A 19,456-nucleotide genomic window follows, 5' to 3' on the forward strand; every position below is an offset into this window, starting at 1 on the left:
AGAAAGTCAATAAGAGATTTTAGCTGGCACACACAAATAATTTAATAACAATTGCTTAGTCCCACACTAAGAATAACGCACAGTCTGGTAAAAAAAAAATATTAACCAGAGAATCATAGCATTTTTAAGTACTTCCTATACTTTTAATTGAGAGTGCAAAGGGTGCTATAAGTGTTCATTAGTAGTGAGTTAAGTATTGCATTTGTGTATTTTTATATATATACTGTATGTGTGGATGTGTATGAATGTGGATGTGTGTATACAATATATATGTGTGTGTATGTGTATGGATGTGGTTGTGTGTGTATACAATATGTGTGTGTGTGTGTGTGCGTGTGTATGTGTGTGTACACAATATATGTGTGTGTGTGTAGATGTATATGGATTTGTATGAATGTGGATGTGTGTATACAATATATATGTGTGTGTATGTGTATGGATGTGGTTGTGTGTGTGTATACAATATGTGTGTGTGTGTGTGCGTGTGCATGTGTGTGTACACAATATATGTGTGTGTGTGTAGATGTATATGGATTTGTATGAATGTGGATGTGTGTATACAATATATATGTGTGTGTATGTGTATGGATGTGGTTGTGTGTGTGTATACAATATGTGTGTGTGTGCGTGTGTATGTGTGTGTACACAATATATGTGTGTGTGTAGATGTATATGGATTTGTATGAATGTGGATGTGTGTATACAATATATGTATCTGCGTGTGTATGTTTATGAATGTGGATGTGTGTGTGTATACAATATATGTGTGTGTGTATACAATATATGTGTGTGTGTGGATGTATATGGATGTGGATGTGTGGATGTGTATGCAATATATGTGTGCGTGTATGGATTTGGATCTGTATACAATATATGTGTTTGTGTGTGTGTATGTTTGTGGATGTGTGTGTGTATACAATATATGTGTTTGTGTATGTATGTGGATGTGTGTGTAGATGGATATGGATGTGTGTGTATACAATATGTGTGTTTGTATACAGTGTGTGTGCGAAGTTAAGTCTTTTATCCTAAAATGTAATTGAAATAATTTAGTGCATAACTAAGTGAAGAACTCCACTACTTGAGTGGAGATTAAGTGCACCACTGGTTTCGAGCAATAGCCCAATTAGTTTTTCAGCTTGTCCACATTGTAATCTATTATGTGAAGGATTTAGCACATCCAGGTGTTAGTGTGCCCTAGACTACTGGTTATGCAATAAAATATAACTTTATAATAAGAATGCAAAAACAGAAGCACTATTAATTTTACTCAAGTGATGTTAACGCACTACAGAGCTAATATTTTTGTGCTCCACTTGTAATCTAGACCTTAGACTAGTCTTACTACAAGAATTTAAAAAAAAGAAACTGGATATATGTTAAAATGCAGCTCATTAAATAGTACCTGATAGGCAGGTTAGTTGATTTTCTGACTAAAGTGTATGACAGCTTACCTGGGATAGATGTCATTATTATTCACATAAAGAATGCAGTATATGTTTTTATGATTATTATTGATAAATGGATTTTCCTAGGCTGCATAAGGATTTTTTTTTTTGTTTTCATGCTTCTGGGGAGTTTCCTGTCCACTATTTGTGCTGTCAGTGAGTAATCTGTCCCTAAGGATAAATTGGCTTGCACATAAACATCCACTTCTTGTTAGTTTCAATATCAGTCTATACAGATTTAACTGCAAAAAAAAAAAAAAAAAAAGTTTTGAGTTTAAATCCAATTACAGATCATTATGTTTGGAATATAATTTAAGGTATTTATACATGGTCATAGTGTGTGATTATGTGATATAGATTGGTACAGATTTAGGGCTAGATTACACGTAAATCGCTAAATTATTTTACGCCTGCAGAAGTGTATCGTTATTGCTACTACGAGATTGTGCCTCAAACGCCCTCAAAATAGAGGGCATTGTAGTTTTTTTTATTAAAAAAGTAGCATTTTTTTTAATAAAAAACAACTGCACTAGGCAGTTTTTGGGGTCTAAGGTTGGTAGTGCCTTTACATTGCGATCTATGGGAACTTTATGTTTCCGGTAAATATATTTGTATACTTATATACATATATGGTGTGTGTTAATATGTATATATACACATATTAACACATAAATATATATCTATATAGTCATATACATATATATTTATATTTACTGCCATCGCTGCGTGACTTACCCCCTTTGCTGCGTGAGGTTCTGATGCTGTCTCTGATGGCATCAGAACGAGGCTCCCATTGGAGCTTATGGAAGTGCGCTCTCATGAGCGCAATGCTTCCCAGCAATTGCTGTTAACTTGTAATACCATTGCACATTAGCATGCACTGGTATTACAAAGTGGAGCGCTAATATTGCTATCTTGAAAGCGATATTTAGCGCTCCACTTGTAATCTTGCCCTTAGTAAGACCTGCATGATTTTCATATATCCTTCATTTTATCTTTTATCTTCTTTCGGCATACAAATCAGCCATATACTCCCCAATAATATCAGCATGTAATTCATTGCACTTAATATTTTTTGCTTTGTTATTTCCTAGTCTGACTTCATGGCACTAGAAATGCGAAATGGCAAAGTTTCTTTCCTTTGGGATTTGGGCTCTGGATCAACAAGGCTTGAAGAACCAGATATCAAAATAGACAACAACAAATGGCATAAAATAAATGCTACAAGGTAAGTCAATGCATTGTGTCAGTGCCCTGCTTGTTATCAGTCTTGTTTTTGTAACATAACAATAACAAAAATATGTGGTGTAGGAAGGGGTTGCATGTTACAGGGGGCTAAAGTGCTTGGGTTTCTGTGGGCGGGGTCAGCTTGTACAAATAACACAAATTGTCACTGTGCCTTCCTTCTAGCAAGTGGTTGCATGGCATAAGGGGCAGAAACACAAGTGCTTGGCTCTCTGTGGGTGAGGTCTGCCTGTAGAAGTACGTTGGCAGTGGGCACCTTTAACTCATAATTTGTTTGCTCCATAGGTTTGGTAAGACAGGTACATTGAGTGTACATGAAATTTCTTCTCAGAAGCCTTCAACAAAAACAACATCTTCCCCTGGAACTTCATCCGTTTTTGAAGTAGATAATTCAACATTTGTATATGTTGGGGGACTTGGAGAAAAAATGAAGGTAAGTTGGCTTGCTGGATTTACTGGATTTAACCCTTTAAGGACTAAATGTATAATGTACCTCAAAGACAAAGTTTTATTGTGCTGTGTTATAAAACAGGCTCATTGACTGGTTCATGAGGCTGTGGATGCCGAATACAATGAGATGAGACAAATCACTTCAGGCATATGCACTGTGACCCAAGTAATGAGAAAAGATGTATTTTTTAGACCATGTGATGTATAGTTAAGCGTTAAATTGAAAACCATATAACATTGATCCATCAAGAGTTGTGAACACAACAGAGCAGTTGTAGCTTACAAGTTAATACTTACTATGAATCAGTTTTGCACAGTATCCACCAAACAATTATATGTATCCATTTAGTTAAGACCATAATTTACTTTAGTGACTTTTTCTTAGTTTAGTTTTATCTTCCAATGATCTGTTTTTTCCCCCATAGAAGTCACGAGCACTAAAGACAACTCATTTTAAAGGATGTGTGACTGAAGCATTTCTTAATGGAAAATCTATTGGTTTATGGAATTATATTGAGAGAGAGGGTAAATGCGGTGGATGTTTTGCAAGGTATTTATTAAGTTGACATAATTGCAACTATTGTTCTAAAAATTGTTTTGCTTTACCTATAATGTTTAAACATATGTTTGCCATGACTGTTGAAAGGTTCTTAGCCCTTAAAGTTAAGATGACATGTTTTGTCATGTTTGCCAGAACACCCAACAATGTCACCATATACATGGGTGGGGACATCACAGGGGGCAGTGAGTCTGTGGTTGGGGGGTAAGAGCTTTAAGAGCATATCTCAGCCCCCCAAATAACCACACAATTGTATACAATCAATAGTGCAAAAATAAAGTGATCTAACACATTTTCTTTGTGCATGTTTATGTCCCTTTAATGGTTAAAGGGACATTAAACACTAAATAAATCATTGCTGGAATGATGTATTCAGAGCAAAGATTAGCCAAAGAATAATTTTTACATGTATTTTTAAAAATTATATTAGTTGTTTAAATATTGAAAAGATAAGGGTAAAGTTAATGTTCATAAAGCAGTGGGCGCCACCAAATTGTAACTTAGGTTACACTGAGGCCAATTAGGAATGGTCATAAATGGCTTATTAGAGTGTGCAATCAATGACTGTGGGAAATACAGCTGTGTCTGCACTTCCTTGTTTAAAGGGACAGTCTACAAAATAATTTCTATTGTTTTATAATATAGATAATCCCTTTATTACCCATTCCCTAGTTTTGCACAACCAACACAGTTATATTAATATACTTTTTACCTCTGTGATTACCTTTTATCTAAGTATCTTCTGACAGCCCCCTGATCACATGACTGTGACTATTTATTATCTATTGACTTGCATTTAGTACTGTGTTGTGCTGAATCTTAAATAACTTATCAGGCGTGAACACATTGTTATCTATATGGCCCACATGAACTAGCAGTCTCCTGTTGTGAAAAGCAAATACAAAAGCATGTGATTAAGAGGCTGTCTATAAAGCCTTTGAAACAGGCAGAAATTTAGAGGTGTAAATGTTATAAAGTATATTAATCTAACAATGTTGGTTGTGCAATTTTAGTGTAGACTGTCCCTTTAACATGAATTGGAAAACCCACAATATTCAGAATTAATTTAAAGGAAAGGAGAATACAATAAATAATGCAAGTATATTGCAAACCTGTTTTACTACATGTAATTCAACAATGTATATTAATATCTTGAGGTGTTTAAGGTCCCTTTAAAAAAAAAAAAAAAAATAAGGAGTTGCTAAACTAATACATTTTATGGCCTGTTGAGTTTCTAATATCTAATATCCTTTGTGATTTTTCATATATTAGCAGAGATCACTCATCTGTAGATAAACAGTCAATCTTCTTGTTACTTCTTTTTATTTCTGCAGAAAATAATTATGACATATTTCATTTGCTTCTGTGAAAAGCAACTTAAAATCCTGAATACACAAAAAGGCTAATAGTGGCAGTCTGTGGTTGAAATATGAAAGAAACTATGCGTCATACACATGAAAGTGCACTATTTAAACATCTTATTTATTTATTTATTTATTTATTTATTTATTTATTGTGTGTGCAAATAGGTTAAGTGAAATCTATTTATTGTGATTTTGCATACTGGTCCATATAACAGAAGCTTACTGGCTAATAGGGCCACCCTTAGCATTTGTGGGGCCCTGGACAAGACAAATTATGGTGCACCTCAGACAAGCACCTTTGTGCATTATAAAAAATAATTATATTATAAAATTATAAAACTGTTAATTGCACATATATAATTACATGAACAAATAAAAAGAGAATTCAGACGTCAAACAGGCAGTGATTATCGCAATGAATCATTTTGATGTCATGTTTTACTTTTGTGTTGGTGGCATTTATTTTATTTCTGTGGTTTCTTTGTTTACTAATAAGAGTGGTTTTACTAATGCAACCGTCAGCGTTTCTAATGGATTGGAATGGCTTAGAAAAAGAAGTAAAAACTATTTAAAAAAAAAAAAAGATGGGGACCAATATTAGAACAGAGTAGTAATTTTGTTGCGACCAGCAGATGGGGCTGTCTGACTACATTCACAGTTTAAGATTCACATATTGCTATTCGATGCTAGCAAAATGTTAAAACACAATTTGCTTTGTATGAATATTTTATTATGCTCTATATTAATTGTATCCTAAGTCAATGTACCAGATATATCCTTAAATGAACTCATGTACACTATTAAGAAACTTAGTCAATTTGATGGAGTGACCTGTATTTAATCGCTAGCAGTGATATACTTGAAACGTAGACTATTAAATTATTAGATGGACTAGAACTGTGTTATAATTTAAATTGTATAGAGTTATATATCAATCATTTTAATTTAACAACTTGTATCGCTGATATGAGAAAACCCAAGAAAGCTTTGTATTAAATATGTTTTATGTGCCAGCAAGAATATAAGTTTAGTAAATATTTAAATATATTTGTAAATAGTATTAGCAAACTCTATTCATAAACAAAACTAAGATTTTCATATGCTATATATGAGGGGTTATATTGGGAGCTTAGATAATATCCTAAATGTACTTATAAAAAAAAAACTTAATAATGCTTAACAAAAACATATGCCATTGCTGTGGCATCAGCAAATGCCAATATTTGTAAGTGTAGTGATAAGTGTATCTTTTATTGCACTGACCAAACTTGAAACATTTAAAGCTAGATTACAAGTGGAGAGCAAAAATATTAGCTCTATTGTGTGTTAACATCACTCAAGTTAAATCAATAGCATTTTCATTTTTGTGCTCAATTCACAAGTTGAAAGTCATGTTCTTACTTTAACAAAAGTCTAGGATGCACTAAAATCTAGATGCTGGATAGCATGAGTGCTCTGAGCCCATCACATAATAGACAACTATGGGGGCGCAGTGAAAAACTCATATAGGATAATACTCTAGTGCTAAGCCAAAGGTGTGCTAAACCTCCACTTAAGTAGTGTAATCTATATAAATAATATGTATATTAAGACTTTACATTTAATATGAATAAATATAAGTGAAATACTTTTTTTATTTTCATGTGTTTTATTATGCAGATTTTCAGACATAAATATTTTCCATTAGGCACATATTTTCAGTGGTATTTTGTGTTGTGCTCGAGTGCAGCACTAAACACTTATAATATGAGTGCTAATAGCGCTCCTTGGCTATCCATTTTAAGTATAGGATTATGTTTAGTTTCTGTGGTTAATGTTTGTCATTACATTGTAATACCAGATGATAATGCCCCCAGCTTTATTCATTGTGCTCCACTTGTAATCTAGATCTTACAGAATTCTCTTTATTCTAAAACTTTCTCTTTCTACCATTATGTTATTACCTTCAATATGGTACTTTTACTGCATGTACAGTCCTGGCCAAAAGTTTTGAGAATGAAACAAATATTAATTTTCACAAAGTCTGCTGCTTTACGGCTAGATTTGGAGTTTTGTCGGTAACGACCCGAAAAACTAACGCCCACGTTTTACTGGCCGCACCATAAAAATAACTCTGGTATCGAGAGTCCACATAAAGGCTGCGTTAGGCTCCAAAAAAGGAGCGTAGAGCATTTTTAACGCAGCTTCAACTCTCGATACCAGAGTTGCTTACGGACGCGGCCAGCCTCAAAAACGTGCTCGTGCACGATTCTCCCATAGGAAACAATGGGGCTGTTTGAGCTGAAAAAAAACCTAACACCTGCAAAAAAGCCGCGTTCAGCTCCTAACGCAGCCCCATTGTTTGCTATGCGGTAACCCTTCCGACGTCTGCACTTAACACTCTAACATGTACCCCGAGTCTAAACACCCCTAACCTTACACTTATTAACCCCTAATCTGCCGCCCCCGCTATCGCTGACCCCTGCATATTATTTTTAACCCCTAATCTGCCGCTCCGTAAACCGCCGCTACTTACATTATCCTTATGTACCCCTAATCTGCTGCCCCTAACACCGCCGACCCCTATATTATATTTATTAACCCCTAATCTGCCCCCCACAACGTCGCCTCCACCTGCCTACACTTATTAACCCCTAATCTGCCGACCGGACCGCACCGCGATCAGCCAATAGAATGCGAGCTCAATCTGATTGGCTGATTGGATCAGCCAATCGGATTGAACTTGATTCTGATTGGCTGATTCCATCAGCCAATCAGAATATTCCTACCTTAATTCCGATTGGCTGATAGAATCCTATCAGCCAATCGGAATTCGAGGGACACCATCTTGGATGACGTCATTTAAAGGAACCGTCATTCGTCGTTCAGTCGTCGGCCAGGATGGATGTTCCGCGGTGGAGGTCTTCAGGATGCTGCCGCTTCGCTCCGGATGGGAGCCGCTTGGATGAAGACTTCAATCGGATGGAAGAACTCTTCTGCCCCGCTTGGATGAAGACTTCAGACGGATCATGGACCTCTTCAGCCCCCTGCTTGGGCTTGGATCAGGACATCGGAGGAGCTCTTCTGGACCGATCGGTGAACCTGGTATGGTGAAGACAAGGTAGGATGATCTTCAGGGGCTTAGTGTTAGGTTTATTTAAGGGGGGTTTGGGTTAGATTAGGGGTATGTGGGTGGTGGGTTGTAATGTTGGGGGGCTTGGGTATTGTATGTTTTTTTTTACAGGCAAAAGAGCTGAGCTTCTTGGGGCATGCCCCGCAAAGGGCCCTGTTCAGGGCTGGTAAGGTAAAAGAGCTTTGAACTGTAGTAATTTAGAATAGGGTAGGGCATTTTTTTATTTTGGGGGGCTTTGTTATTTTATTAGGGGGCTTAGAGTAGGTGTAATTAGTTTAAAATTGTTGTAATATTTTTCTTATGTTTGTAAATATTTTTTTATTTTTTGTAACTTAGTTCTTTGTTATTTTTTGTACTTTAGCTAGTTTATTTAATTTTATTTATTTGTAGCAATTGTATTTAAATAATTTATTGATAGTGTAGTGTTAGGTTAATTGTAGGTAATTGTAGGTAGTTTATTTAATTAATTTATTGATAGTCTAGTGTTAGGTTTATTTGTAACTTAGGTTAGGATTTCTTTTACAGGTAAATTTGTAATTATTTTAACTATTTCAGCTATTAAATAGTTCTTAACTATTTAATAGCTATTGTACCTGGTTAAAATAAATACAAAGTTACCTGTAAAATAAATATAAATCCTAAAATAGCTATAATATAAATATAATTTATATTGTAGCTATATTAGGATTTATTTTACAGGTAAGTATTTAGCTTTAAATAGGAATAATTTATTTAATAAGAGTTAATTAATTTCGTTAGATTTAAATTATATTTAATTTAGGGGGGTGTTAGTGTTAGGGTTAGACTTAGCTTTAGGGGTTAATACATTTATTAGAATAGCGGTGAGCTCCGGTTGGCAGATTAGGGGTTAATAATTGAAGTTAGGTGTCGGCGATGTTAGGGAGGGCAGATTAGGGGTTAATACTATTTATTATAGGGTTAGTGAGGCGGATTAGGGGTTAATAACTTTATTATAGTAGCGCTCAGGTCCGGTCGGCAGATTAGGAGTTAATAAGTGTAGGCAGGTGGAGGCGACGTTGTGGGGGGCAGATTAGGGGTTAATAAATATAATATAGGGGTCAGCGGTGTTAGGGGCAGCAGATTAGGGGTACATAGGGATAATGTAGCTGGCGGTCGGCAGATTAGGGGTTAAAAAAATTAATCGAGTGGCGGCGATGTGGGGGGACCTCGGTTTAGGGGTACATAGGTAGTTTATGGGTGTTAGTGTACTTTAGAGTACAGTAGTTAAGAGCTTTATGAACCGGCGTTAGCCCAGAAAGCTCTTAACTACTGACTTTTTTCCTGCGGCTGGAGTTTTGTCGTTAGATGTCTAACGCTCACTTCAGAAACGACTCTAAATACCGGAGTTAGGAAGATCCCATTGAAAAGATAGGATACGCAATTGACGTAAGGGGATCTGCGGTATGGAAAAGTCGCGGCTGAAAAGTGAGTGTTAGACCCTATTTTGAGTGACTCTAAATACCGGCGGTAGCCTAAAACCAGCGTTAGGAGCCTCTAACGCTGGTTTTCACGGCTACCGCCAAACTCCAAATCTAGGTCTTAGTGTTTTTAGATCTTTCTGTTAGATGTTACTATGGTATACTGAAGTATAATTACAAGCATTTAATAAGTGTCAAAGGCTTTTATTGACAATTACATTAAGTTATGCAAAGAGTCAATATTTGCAGTGTTGGCCCTTCTTTTTCAAGACCTCTGCAATTCACCCTGGCATGCTGTCGATTAACTTCTGGGCCACATGCATTCCACTGCTTGGAGTTTGTTAGAATTTGTTGGGGGGTTTGTTCACCTGCCTCTTGAGGATTGACCACAGGTTCTCAATGGGATTAAGGTCTGCAGAGTTTCCTGGCCATGGACCCACAATTTCAATGTTTTGTTCCCTAAGTCCCTTAGTTATCACTTTTGCCGTATGGCAAGGTGCTCCATCATGCTGATAAAAAAGGCATTGTTCATCACAAAACTGTTCTTGGATGGTTGGGAGAAGTTGCTCTTGGAGGATGTTTTTGTGCCATTCTTTATTCATGGCTGTGTTCTTAGGCAAAATTGTGAGTGAGCCCACTCCCTTGGCTGAGAAGCAACCCCACACATGAATGGTCTTTACTGTTGGCATGACACAGGACAGATGGTAGCGCTTACCTTTTCTTCTCCGGAGAAGGTTTTTTTCTGGATGCCCCAAACAATCGGTAAGGGGATTCATCAGAGAAAATGACTTTACCCCAGTTCTCAGCAGTCCAATCCCTGTACCTTTTTTCAGAATATCAGTCTGTCCCTGATATTTTTCATGGAGAGAAGTGGCTTCTTTGCTGCCCTTCTTGACACCAGGCCATCCTTCAAAAGTCTTCACTTCACTGTGCGTGCAGATGCACTCACACCTGCCTGCTGCCAGTATATGCAAATTCCCCTCATAAAAAGTGAGGCAGCAGACTTTGAGACCTATCTATCAAGCTCTGAATGGAGCTTGAAGGGCTGTGTTTCTGGCGAGTCTTCAGACTTGCCAGAAACAGCAGTTATGAAGCAGTGGTCTAAAGACCGCTGCTGCATTACCCTGTCCGTCTGCTCTGATAAGGCGGACAGGAATCGCCACAATTCAACCCGATAGAGTACAATCGGGTTGATTGACACCTCTCTGCTGGCGGCCCATTGGCCGCGAGTCTGCAGGGGGCGGCGTTGCACCAGCTGCTGGTGCAATGCTGAATACGGAGAGCATATTGCTCTCCGCATTCAGCGAGGTCTTGCGGACCTGATCCGCACTGTCGGATCAGGTCCGCAAGACCTTTGTTAAATTGGCCTCTTTGTGAAAATGTATTTGTGTGTCATTCTCAAAACTTTTGGCCAGGACTATAAATTAATGAGTTTTCTGATAGAAACAATCCATTAAGACTAAATAAAATTACTGGAAGTTTGCATTGTGTGCCTCCCGATATTAGCTTGAACAAGTCTGCTATTTGACTTTACACAGTGCATTGTTTGCTATCCTTTATTGGATTAGGAATCTGGCATTCTTAAAGGGACACTGTACTGTAAAATGTGTTTTCCCTTAATGTGATCCAAATTACTTGTTATACAATTGCAGATTATTAAATATAAGGACATTTTTCCTTCATGAAATAGCTGTTTTTGCTCATTAAAACCATCACCTATTGGTGATGGTTTTAATCTAGCCAAATTTAAGGGCTAGATTACAAGTGGAGTGCTATTTAGCGTTCCTGCTTGCACAATAACTTCACTGGACGGAGTTTTTTTTTGCGCATTGGGTCGCGCCAGTATTACAAGTTGAAAGTAAAAAGCGCAAGAGTAAAAACCAGACGTGCAAAAAGTTGAACTTTGAATATCGTGACTACGTTAACATTTTCTCCCATAGACTTCAATGGAGCATGCAAACTGCAAAAAAAACAAAAACTAACATCCATACTTGGGAGCTAACCAGACCGTGTCTCTTCATGAGTGCTAAACCCAACATGAAATATGAATATTTCAAATGCCAATGTTCTTCACGTTGAAGAATATGTTCTATTTATTCTTAACTAAATATTTATATGTATATCTTATGATATATATGTATGATTTTATATAGGCATAGATATTTATGGATATATACAAATATATACTGTATATATAGGAATATCATTTTAAAAATACTTAGAACATATTCCCCGATGTGAAGAACATTGGAGTGTGAAATATTTACAGTAAGTACAAAGTTAAAACCTTTGTTAAATAGTAATATTGTTAAATAGTCACATTTTGACATGTTTTCAGATATTTGACTGAAAAGGGCTTCAATGCACACACACACACACACATAACTTTTGTATTATTTTTTAACTGATTTTTATCAGATAGTGTGTATATGAGTGTAACTCTACTTTTATATAAATGTATGTTGTGTTTTATGCATTTTTTTTCTTGCCCTACACTTTAAACGAGAGCTCAAGTCGTGCTAACCCAACGCACATTAAATTTGATTGTGCTAGAGCAAACGGAGGGATCAGTGAAATTGGAGGGTAAGGGGGGATTCTACACTGAAGAAAAAAAAAAGATAAATAAAAAAAAAATGGCTCCAAAATGTCATATTGGCATACTGTCTGCCAGTATCTAAGATGTTGGTGACCACTGGGGGGGGTAAGAGAGCTGTTTGGGAGGGATCAGGTAGGGATCAGGGAGTGGGAGGTGTCAGGTGGGAGGGTAATCTCTATACTACAGCTAAATTTAAATTTACAAGCTACCTGATTAACCCCTTCACTGCCTACAATTTCAGAATTGTGGTGCGCAGCTGCAAAAAGCAGCCTTCTAATTACCAAAAAGCAATGGCAAAGCCACACATGTGTGCTATTTCTGAAAAAATTGTTTCTCAGAGAATACTTTACAACCATTTGTGTTATGACTGCATACGCTGTATGTGAATAATTTCAGTGAAAATCCCCAAATTTGTGAAAAAGTTAACAATTATTTTAGTATGATAGCATTATGCGGCAAACCGGTGGCATAAAATATACCAAAATGGGCCTAGATCAATACCTTGGGTTGTCTACTTATATAGTTTTGATAGATAAATAAAAAAAAACAAGGCTCTATTTCTGTTTAAATGGAGTGATATAAAAAAATGGAAAAAAAATCCCTGGTCTTTTGTGAAAGTTTTTCTCTGAAATCCCCGGTCCTTAAGGGGATAAGATTAATGCTTTCATTGTAATAGCTGTCTTATACTGATGCTATTTTCTTTTAATGTAACTATTTGGCTGAAGAAGGTACAAGAGGTCACTATTTCCATATCTACCAAATGTTTATATTCGAGAGGGACCCCCTAATTCTGAGCTCTGTAGACATTTGTAGATACTCCCACAAACAGCCAGGCACATCCACTGACTTTCATACATGCCTATAATCCCGCTTGCTATAAATCTGTGACCCCACTCCCTTACGACATGACCCCGCACAAAAAAGGCAAACTCCCCTCCTAAGCTCATGACTCCCTAATACTTAGCCACAGATGTTTGACAATTCATGTTTTCAACTACTATTAAAGGGCGGTTATATCATGTGTGACACTGCCAATCCCTCAAAGCATGCACACACATTGTGAAGACTTCGTGCAATTTTTAAATAGAATTTAAAAAAATATATATAAATAAAAAAGGTCTATGAATACGTCATAACGTATACCCGAAACGCGTCAGTCCGTTTTGTTTCTCTGTTATTAACTTTATGCTTTAGAAAATAATGTTTATTGCTGTTTTTGACACTCTTAAATGAAGACTTATTTTTGTTTCATGGTGTGGTTAGTATTAAACTTGCTATTGCTGTCTTTTCCCACTATGTATTGTCTGTTTAGTAATTGTTTCAATGTTATCACTGTGACCGACAAGACAAATGACTTTCTGCTGTAGGAACACATTCTTATTGAATATTTAAGTGTCAAGAAGTCATAATAGCAGATTAAGTTAAAGGGATTTTGCTATTACAGATTCATCTTGATTTAGATGTTTACAGGTCCTTGCAAACTTTAGTCAGTAACTCTCTCTGACAGTTATTTCTGTGTGACATATTTTTATTTATATATTATAAGAAATTATTAGAAAATATATATAAGAAAAGAAAGAATTAAATAAATTAAAGATTTCTTTAATATATGTGTAATTATTAGTGCCTATTCTATAAAGTAAATGTAACTAATATATATTGTGTTTTTTCTAGCTCACAGGATGAAGATATTGCTTTCCATTTTGATGGTAGTGGTTATTCCATTGTAGAAAAGACAATGCGGTCAACTGTAACACAGATAGGGATACATTTCCGAACCTTTTCTCCAAACGGTCTCCTGTTATATCTCACTTCAAATGGAACTGTAAGATTTTGCACATTTCTTTATTTTTAATTAGATTCTTTTGTTCCTTTTTTTTTTTCTTTCCTTTTTTTTGCATTTGACATTATTTTGTTTTGTGCAGCCTTTTGTTTTGATCTGTTATTAATTCAGTTCTATCTTTTAAACTAATGAGAACAAAATACAGACAATTCAGATGAGTTATTAGCTTTACACACTAGTGGATAGATAGATAAAGACAACAATGTTGAGCACAAATGTGTATATATACTATGCTTAGGTGATGTCACATCAACAGATATAAATATGTCATCTTTGTAACTTTATTATATCTTATAAACAAACCATAACATGTAAAAGACCTGCATCCTCATGGGTATTTTAAAACTAAAATATACAAATGTTCTTGCTACTTTAACAGAGAGACTTCTTATCCATTGAGATAGTGGATGGAAAGATAAGATTGTCTGTGGAACTTGGATCAGGACCCCTAATATTGACAACAGATGGCCGTTACAATGATGGTGCATGGTATAAAGTGGCCTTCCAGCGCAATAAAAAACAAGGTAAATGAGTCTTATTATAAATCTATATTTATACTCAAAAAGTGCCAATAATTTATACAACATAAGATGTCATAAACCAATTGTGTAAACTAAGGGGGGGAAAAGAAACAATGAAAAACTTAATATGTGCTAAAAAGCAATTCTTAGATGTATGTTGCATCAATACTAGACAAGCTGAAACTGCTTCTGATTGTTTGTTACATCAAATTATTTTTTGTCTCTGCTAAACTAAACTTGCTTGCAAAACATTAGCTTTAATTATATGTTTTATATGTGAAATACGTATTTAAAGAATTTATAAAAAGGTATTTTCATTTCTTTAATGTGTGTACTATTATTATAAAGGCCTTTTAGCAATCATGGATTCCTACAACTCAAGTAACAGGGAAACCAAGCAAGGCGAAGCTCCTGGTGTTGCTTCAGACCTGAACAGATCTGAGAAAGATCCAATTTATATTGGTGGGCTTCCAAGGTCCAGGACTGTCAGGTAATTTCATATATTTCTGATATAGGGTCTGATTATATGTGAAGCACAATCAATAGCACAGGGGGCATCATCCCTTGCACAACATTTGACAAAGAATAATGCACATTCTTTAATTAGAAGTGGATGTTAAATATTTTAACCGAAGCATCTTTTTTAGCATGATCTATATTTTTAATTGACAGCACCGGGAGACCTATTAGCATGCTCATTGTGCTCATATTAAAAAGTGTTGCATGTGAGCTCCATCTTATTTAGCGCCACCCATTTAGCACACCCTCAGATTAGTGCATGAATTTTTCTGAACTCCCCTAGAAATCTTATTATGTGAGGGATTAAGTGCACCCACCTTGTCTAACATGCAGATGAAAGTGTACCCTAGACTATCGGTAGTAGTAAAGCTATTGGGGTAGATTTATCATAGTGCGAGTGGACTTGATACAATGTATTGTATCATGTTCATGTCGACAGCGTACGCTGTCGGCATTTATCATCGCACCAGCAGTTTTTGTGAAATGCTTGTGCAATGCCGCCCCCTGCAGATTTGTGCCGCCCCCTGCAGATTCGCGGCCAATCGTATTCGATCAGGTTGATTTCTGTCCGCAGCCTCAGAGCAGGTGCACAAGTTATGGAGCAGCAGTCTTTAGACTGCTGCTTCATAACTTCTGTTTCCAGCGAGCCTGAAGGCTCGCACGGAAACAGAGGCATCAAACTCCAAACGGAGCTTGATAAATTGGGCCCATTGTCTTTATTTCCATCAATATTATCTCCATTACACCTTTCAGCAAAAAAAACTGCATAAGATCTTATTTGATTCATTTTGAGTTCACTACAGAGACAATATTGCATTAGATTCTTCTTTTAAGGGCCTTGTAAATTAAATCTACTTTTAATGAAGAAACTAGGAGAGAGAAAAATTATCTTGCAAAAAAGGTGGCAAACCTTTAGTTTGTGTTCAGATTGGCAAATATTTTCTAGTTTTTCAAAATAATTGATTTTATTACCTTATGCAGTTCATATATATTTACTTCAGTTTTTAAAAGCCGCAGATGCCTGAGTGTTCCTTAAAGGGACATTAAACACTAAATACATGCTAGATAGAATGATGCATTCAAAGAAAAGATTAGTCCATGACTAATATGTAGATGTATTTTTTAAAGTTTCATTAGTTGTTTAAAAAGTGACAAAATAAGTGTAAAGTTTTAGTGTCTATAAAACACTGGGAGCTGCCATGTTGTAACTTGTGTTACCATCTCTGCTGTGGCCAATTAGGGACCGTTATAAATAGGTCACTAGAGTGTGCAGCCAATGGTTGTGCTGGATTTAACAGTGTTCTGCACTTCCATTTCTAACAAGGACTGAAAAGCTCACAATTTCAGAATGGAATTACAGGCAAAGAGGACAAAATAAATAATGAAAGTATATTGCAGAGTTGTTTTATATATACAATTTATCATTTTATATTACCATCTCAAAGTGTTTAATGTCCCTTTAAAGCTATGTCTAAGTTCTTTCATATATTAATTCAACTTGTCAACCAAAGCCAATCACTTGGCTTACTTCATTATATTTTGCAGGGATTCTTTAAAGTTAATGATTAATCCTATTATCATATACAACTTACACATTTTAAAGCAAGGCAAAATAACTACACAATCGTATAATCTGTATGAACTATTGATACCCATACCAGGGAATATCAAGCAATCAAGCTACATTCAATCAACCATTCTCAATCTTTAGCCAATTATACTCTTCTAGAATACTTAAATTCCACTCCTCAATTACAGTTGATTCTGTCAAATGTTAAGAAAAAGCCCTACAGAAAAGTGTCTCTTTAAACAGTTAACAGATGAGCAAAATCACTTGCCTGTCAAAACACCTTCTTCACAGTGTTTTAAACGTCTAAAACAGTGTTTCTCAACTCCAGTCCTCAGGACCCTTAACAGGCCAGATATTCATTATATCTTAACTAGAGCACATGTGAAATAATCAGCTGATCAGTAACCATGGTTAATAACCTGCTCTCACCCATCAGATGATTATTTCACCTGTGCTCTAGTTAATACATAATGAATATCTGACCTGTTAAGGGTGCTGAGGACTGGAGTTGAGAAAAACTGGTCTAAAAGCATGTCTGCCTCATGTTCTTACCACTGTCCAAAAAAACAAATTGCCTGCAGCCAGTCTGGATAAAATCTTGTCATAAATTCTGTGGATCACAATTTTGAGGGCTTTTTTATAGCACAAGACTTTGGGGCCAATTTGTTAATGACTGAATGGCCCTGAATACATCTGCTTCCGCGTGAACCTTTAGGCTCAATGGAAACAGGAGTTAAGAAGCAGTGGTCTCAAGACCGCTGCTCCTTAACTCGTCCGCCGCCTCTGAGGCTGCGGACAGCAATCCGCCCGATCTCATACGATCGGGTTGAATCTGCAGGGGGCGGCATTGCACAAGCAGTTCACCAGAACTGCTTGTGCAATGTTAAATGCCGACAGCATACGCTGTCGGCATTTACCGATGCAGGGCGGATATGATTCTCTATAGCGAATCATGTCCGCCCGGGGTATGATAAATCTACCCCCTAGTCAATCCTTTGTCTTTTTTAAATGCTGTGAAGGGAACATTATCCAGCATTTACAAAAATGTATGATCTCTAGTTTTCTGAAAGTAAAACTTTATGCATATTTATTTCTTAGTTGAAATTGGCTATATTCCTAAAATCTAATACTAAAGGTTACTAAAGAATATATTAAAAGAATTTAACCTGAATATCAGGTATAGTGTTGATAGTGTGACTTATGATTTTATTTCATGATGCTGTATACATTCACTACTAATAGAATTTGGCCACAAAATAAAATAAAAAACAGCCACCACTCCCCTGCTGTTTTAAATGTCATATTAACTTTAATATTATATTTAAACTTTATATGGAATTTTGCGGCACTATACAAATAAACGATAACTATAATATGTATATATGCTTATATAGACAACTGGAAAAGTGATTTAGTTTTTTTTTCTTCACATAAATTAATTGTTGACCTCTATCTACTTTCTTTATTGTAATAAATACTTAAAAGATAATTAATTAGGTATTTTGCATAGATTCAAAACTTACATATATTTTATTTCTTTCCTTTAGAAAACAACTAAGCAGTAGGTCGTATGTTGGTTGCATTAAGAACTTGGAAATTTCCCGCTCAAACTTTGATCTGCTTCGAAATGCATATGGTGTACAAAAAGGTTGCATCCTTGAGGTAGCAATTTTTAAAAATATTTCATACAATTTTTTAGTGTACAAAGTGAGGAGACATAAAAGATTACTAGAAAATGTGTACTGATGGAGATTGTATTGGTTAGTTTACATTTACTAAATGTATTGTTTTTTTAACTATAAAAACAAAGCTACTTGTTCTAGGTGATAATTTTTTTGTAGCTGAAAACAAAACTTTTAAAACTAAAAAAATCTTCATGTATCTGATCCTGAAGAAGGTACAGATGGCCCTCGTTTTACAACGGTTCAATTTACACTGTTTCAGAATAACAACCTTTTTTTCCAGTCATGTGACTGCTATTGAAAAGCATTGAGAAGCAGTGCATTTATTAAAATAGCCAGTAGGCGGAGCTGTCCGCTTGTGTTGCAGCAAAGCCAAGCAAGCTGAAATTAATCAGTTTAACCAGACCTGAGCAATCAAGCACATTTTAAAGGAACAAGATCTTTTTGTCTATAAATCAGTCCAGATTGGAATGCATAGAAAGAACTGTTTGCAGAAAAATGCAAGTGAAGTCTGTGTTGTGTGATTATTTTATTAGGTTTATAATGCTGTTTAGCAAATGTTTTTGTTAATTTAACTTAGTTTAATTATATATTCTGTGTTGTGTGATTATTCTATTAGGCTTATAATGCTGTTTAGCATTTAAAGTCTTCATTTCAAAGCTTTAAAAATAATGTATTAGGTGTTACTTATGACAATTTTGAGAGGGGCCTGGAACCTATCTCCCTCACTTCCCATTGACTTGCATTATAAACTGGGTTTCAATTTACAACGGTTTCGATTTACAACCATTCCTTCTGGAACCCAACCCCGGCGTAAAGTGAGGGCTACCTGTATTTGAGGATTATTTTTCTTTTTTTTCTTTTAGAAACTCTATTCATCTATATTTATGTTGGTCCTCTATGGCAGTGTTTCTCAACTCCAGTCCTCATGTACTAGAGCATAGGTTAAATAATCAGCTTATTAGTAACCATGGTTGGCTGCTAACCAAACCTTAGCTGATTATTTAATCTGTGCTCTAGTTAAAATATTATTTAATTCTGGCCTGTTGGAGTTATTTGAGCAATGGATTTTAAAAACACAGCTCTACAGTAATATCTACTACTTTAA

The 19,456-nt window shown here is 35.7% G+C and overlaps 1 protein-coding gene across 1 annotated transcript in view; it reads left to right on the plus strand.

Moving 5' to 3' along the window:
• LAMA1 (laminin subunit alpha 1) overlaps positions 1-19,456 on the plus strand; it is a 289,080-nt gene that overhangs the window by 221,081 nt on the left and 48,543 nt on the right. The window contains exons 46-52 of the mRNA XM_053714935.1: positions 2,543-2,676; positions 2,979-3,126; positions 3,569-3,693; positions 13,888-14,038; positions 14,436-14,580; positions 14,926-15,067; positions 18,214-18,328. Coding sequence (XP_053570910.1) covers positions 2,543-2,676; positions 2,979-3,126; positions 3,569-3,693; positions 13,888-14,038; positions 14,436-14,580; positions 14,926-15,067; positions 18,214-18,328 — 960 coding nt within the window. The remainder of the gene's footprint in view (positions 1-2,542; positions 2,677-2,978; positions 3,127-3,568; positions 3,694-13,887; positions 14,039-14,435; positions 14,581-14,925; positions 15,068-18,213; positions 18,329-19,456) is intronic.

The sequence above is a fragment of the Bombina bombina genome, chromosome 5 (genome assembly GCF_027579735.1).
Source record: "Bombina bombina isolate aBomBom1 chromosome 5, aBomBom1.pri, whole genome shotgun sequence".
NCBI lineage: Eukaryota > Metazoa > Chordata > Amphibia > Anura > Bombinatoridae > Bombina > Bombina bombina.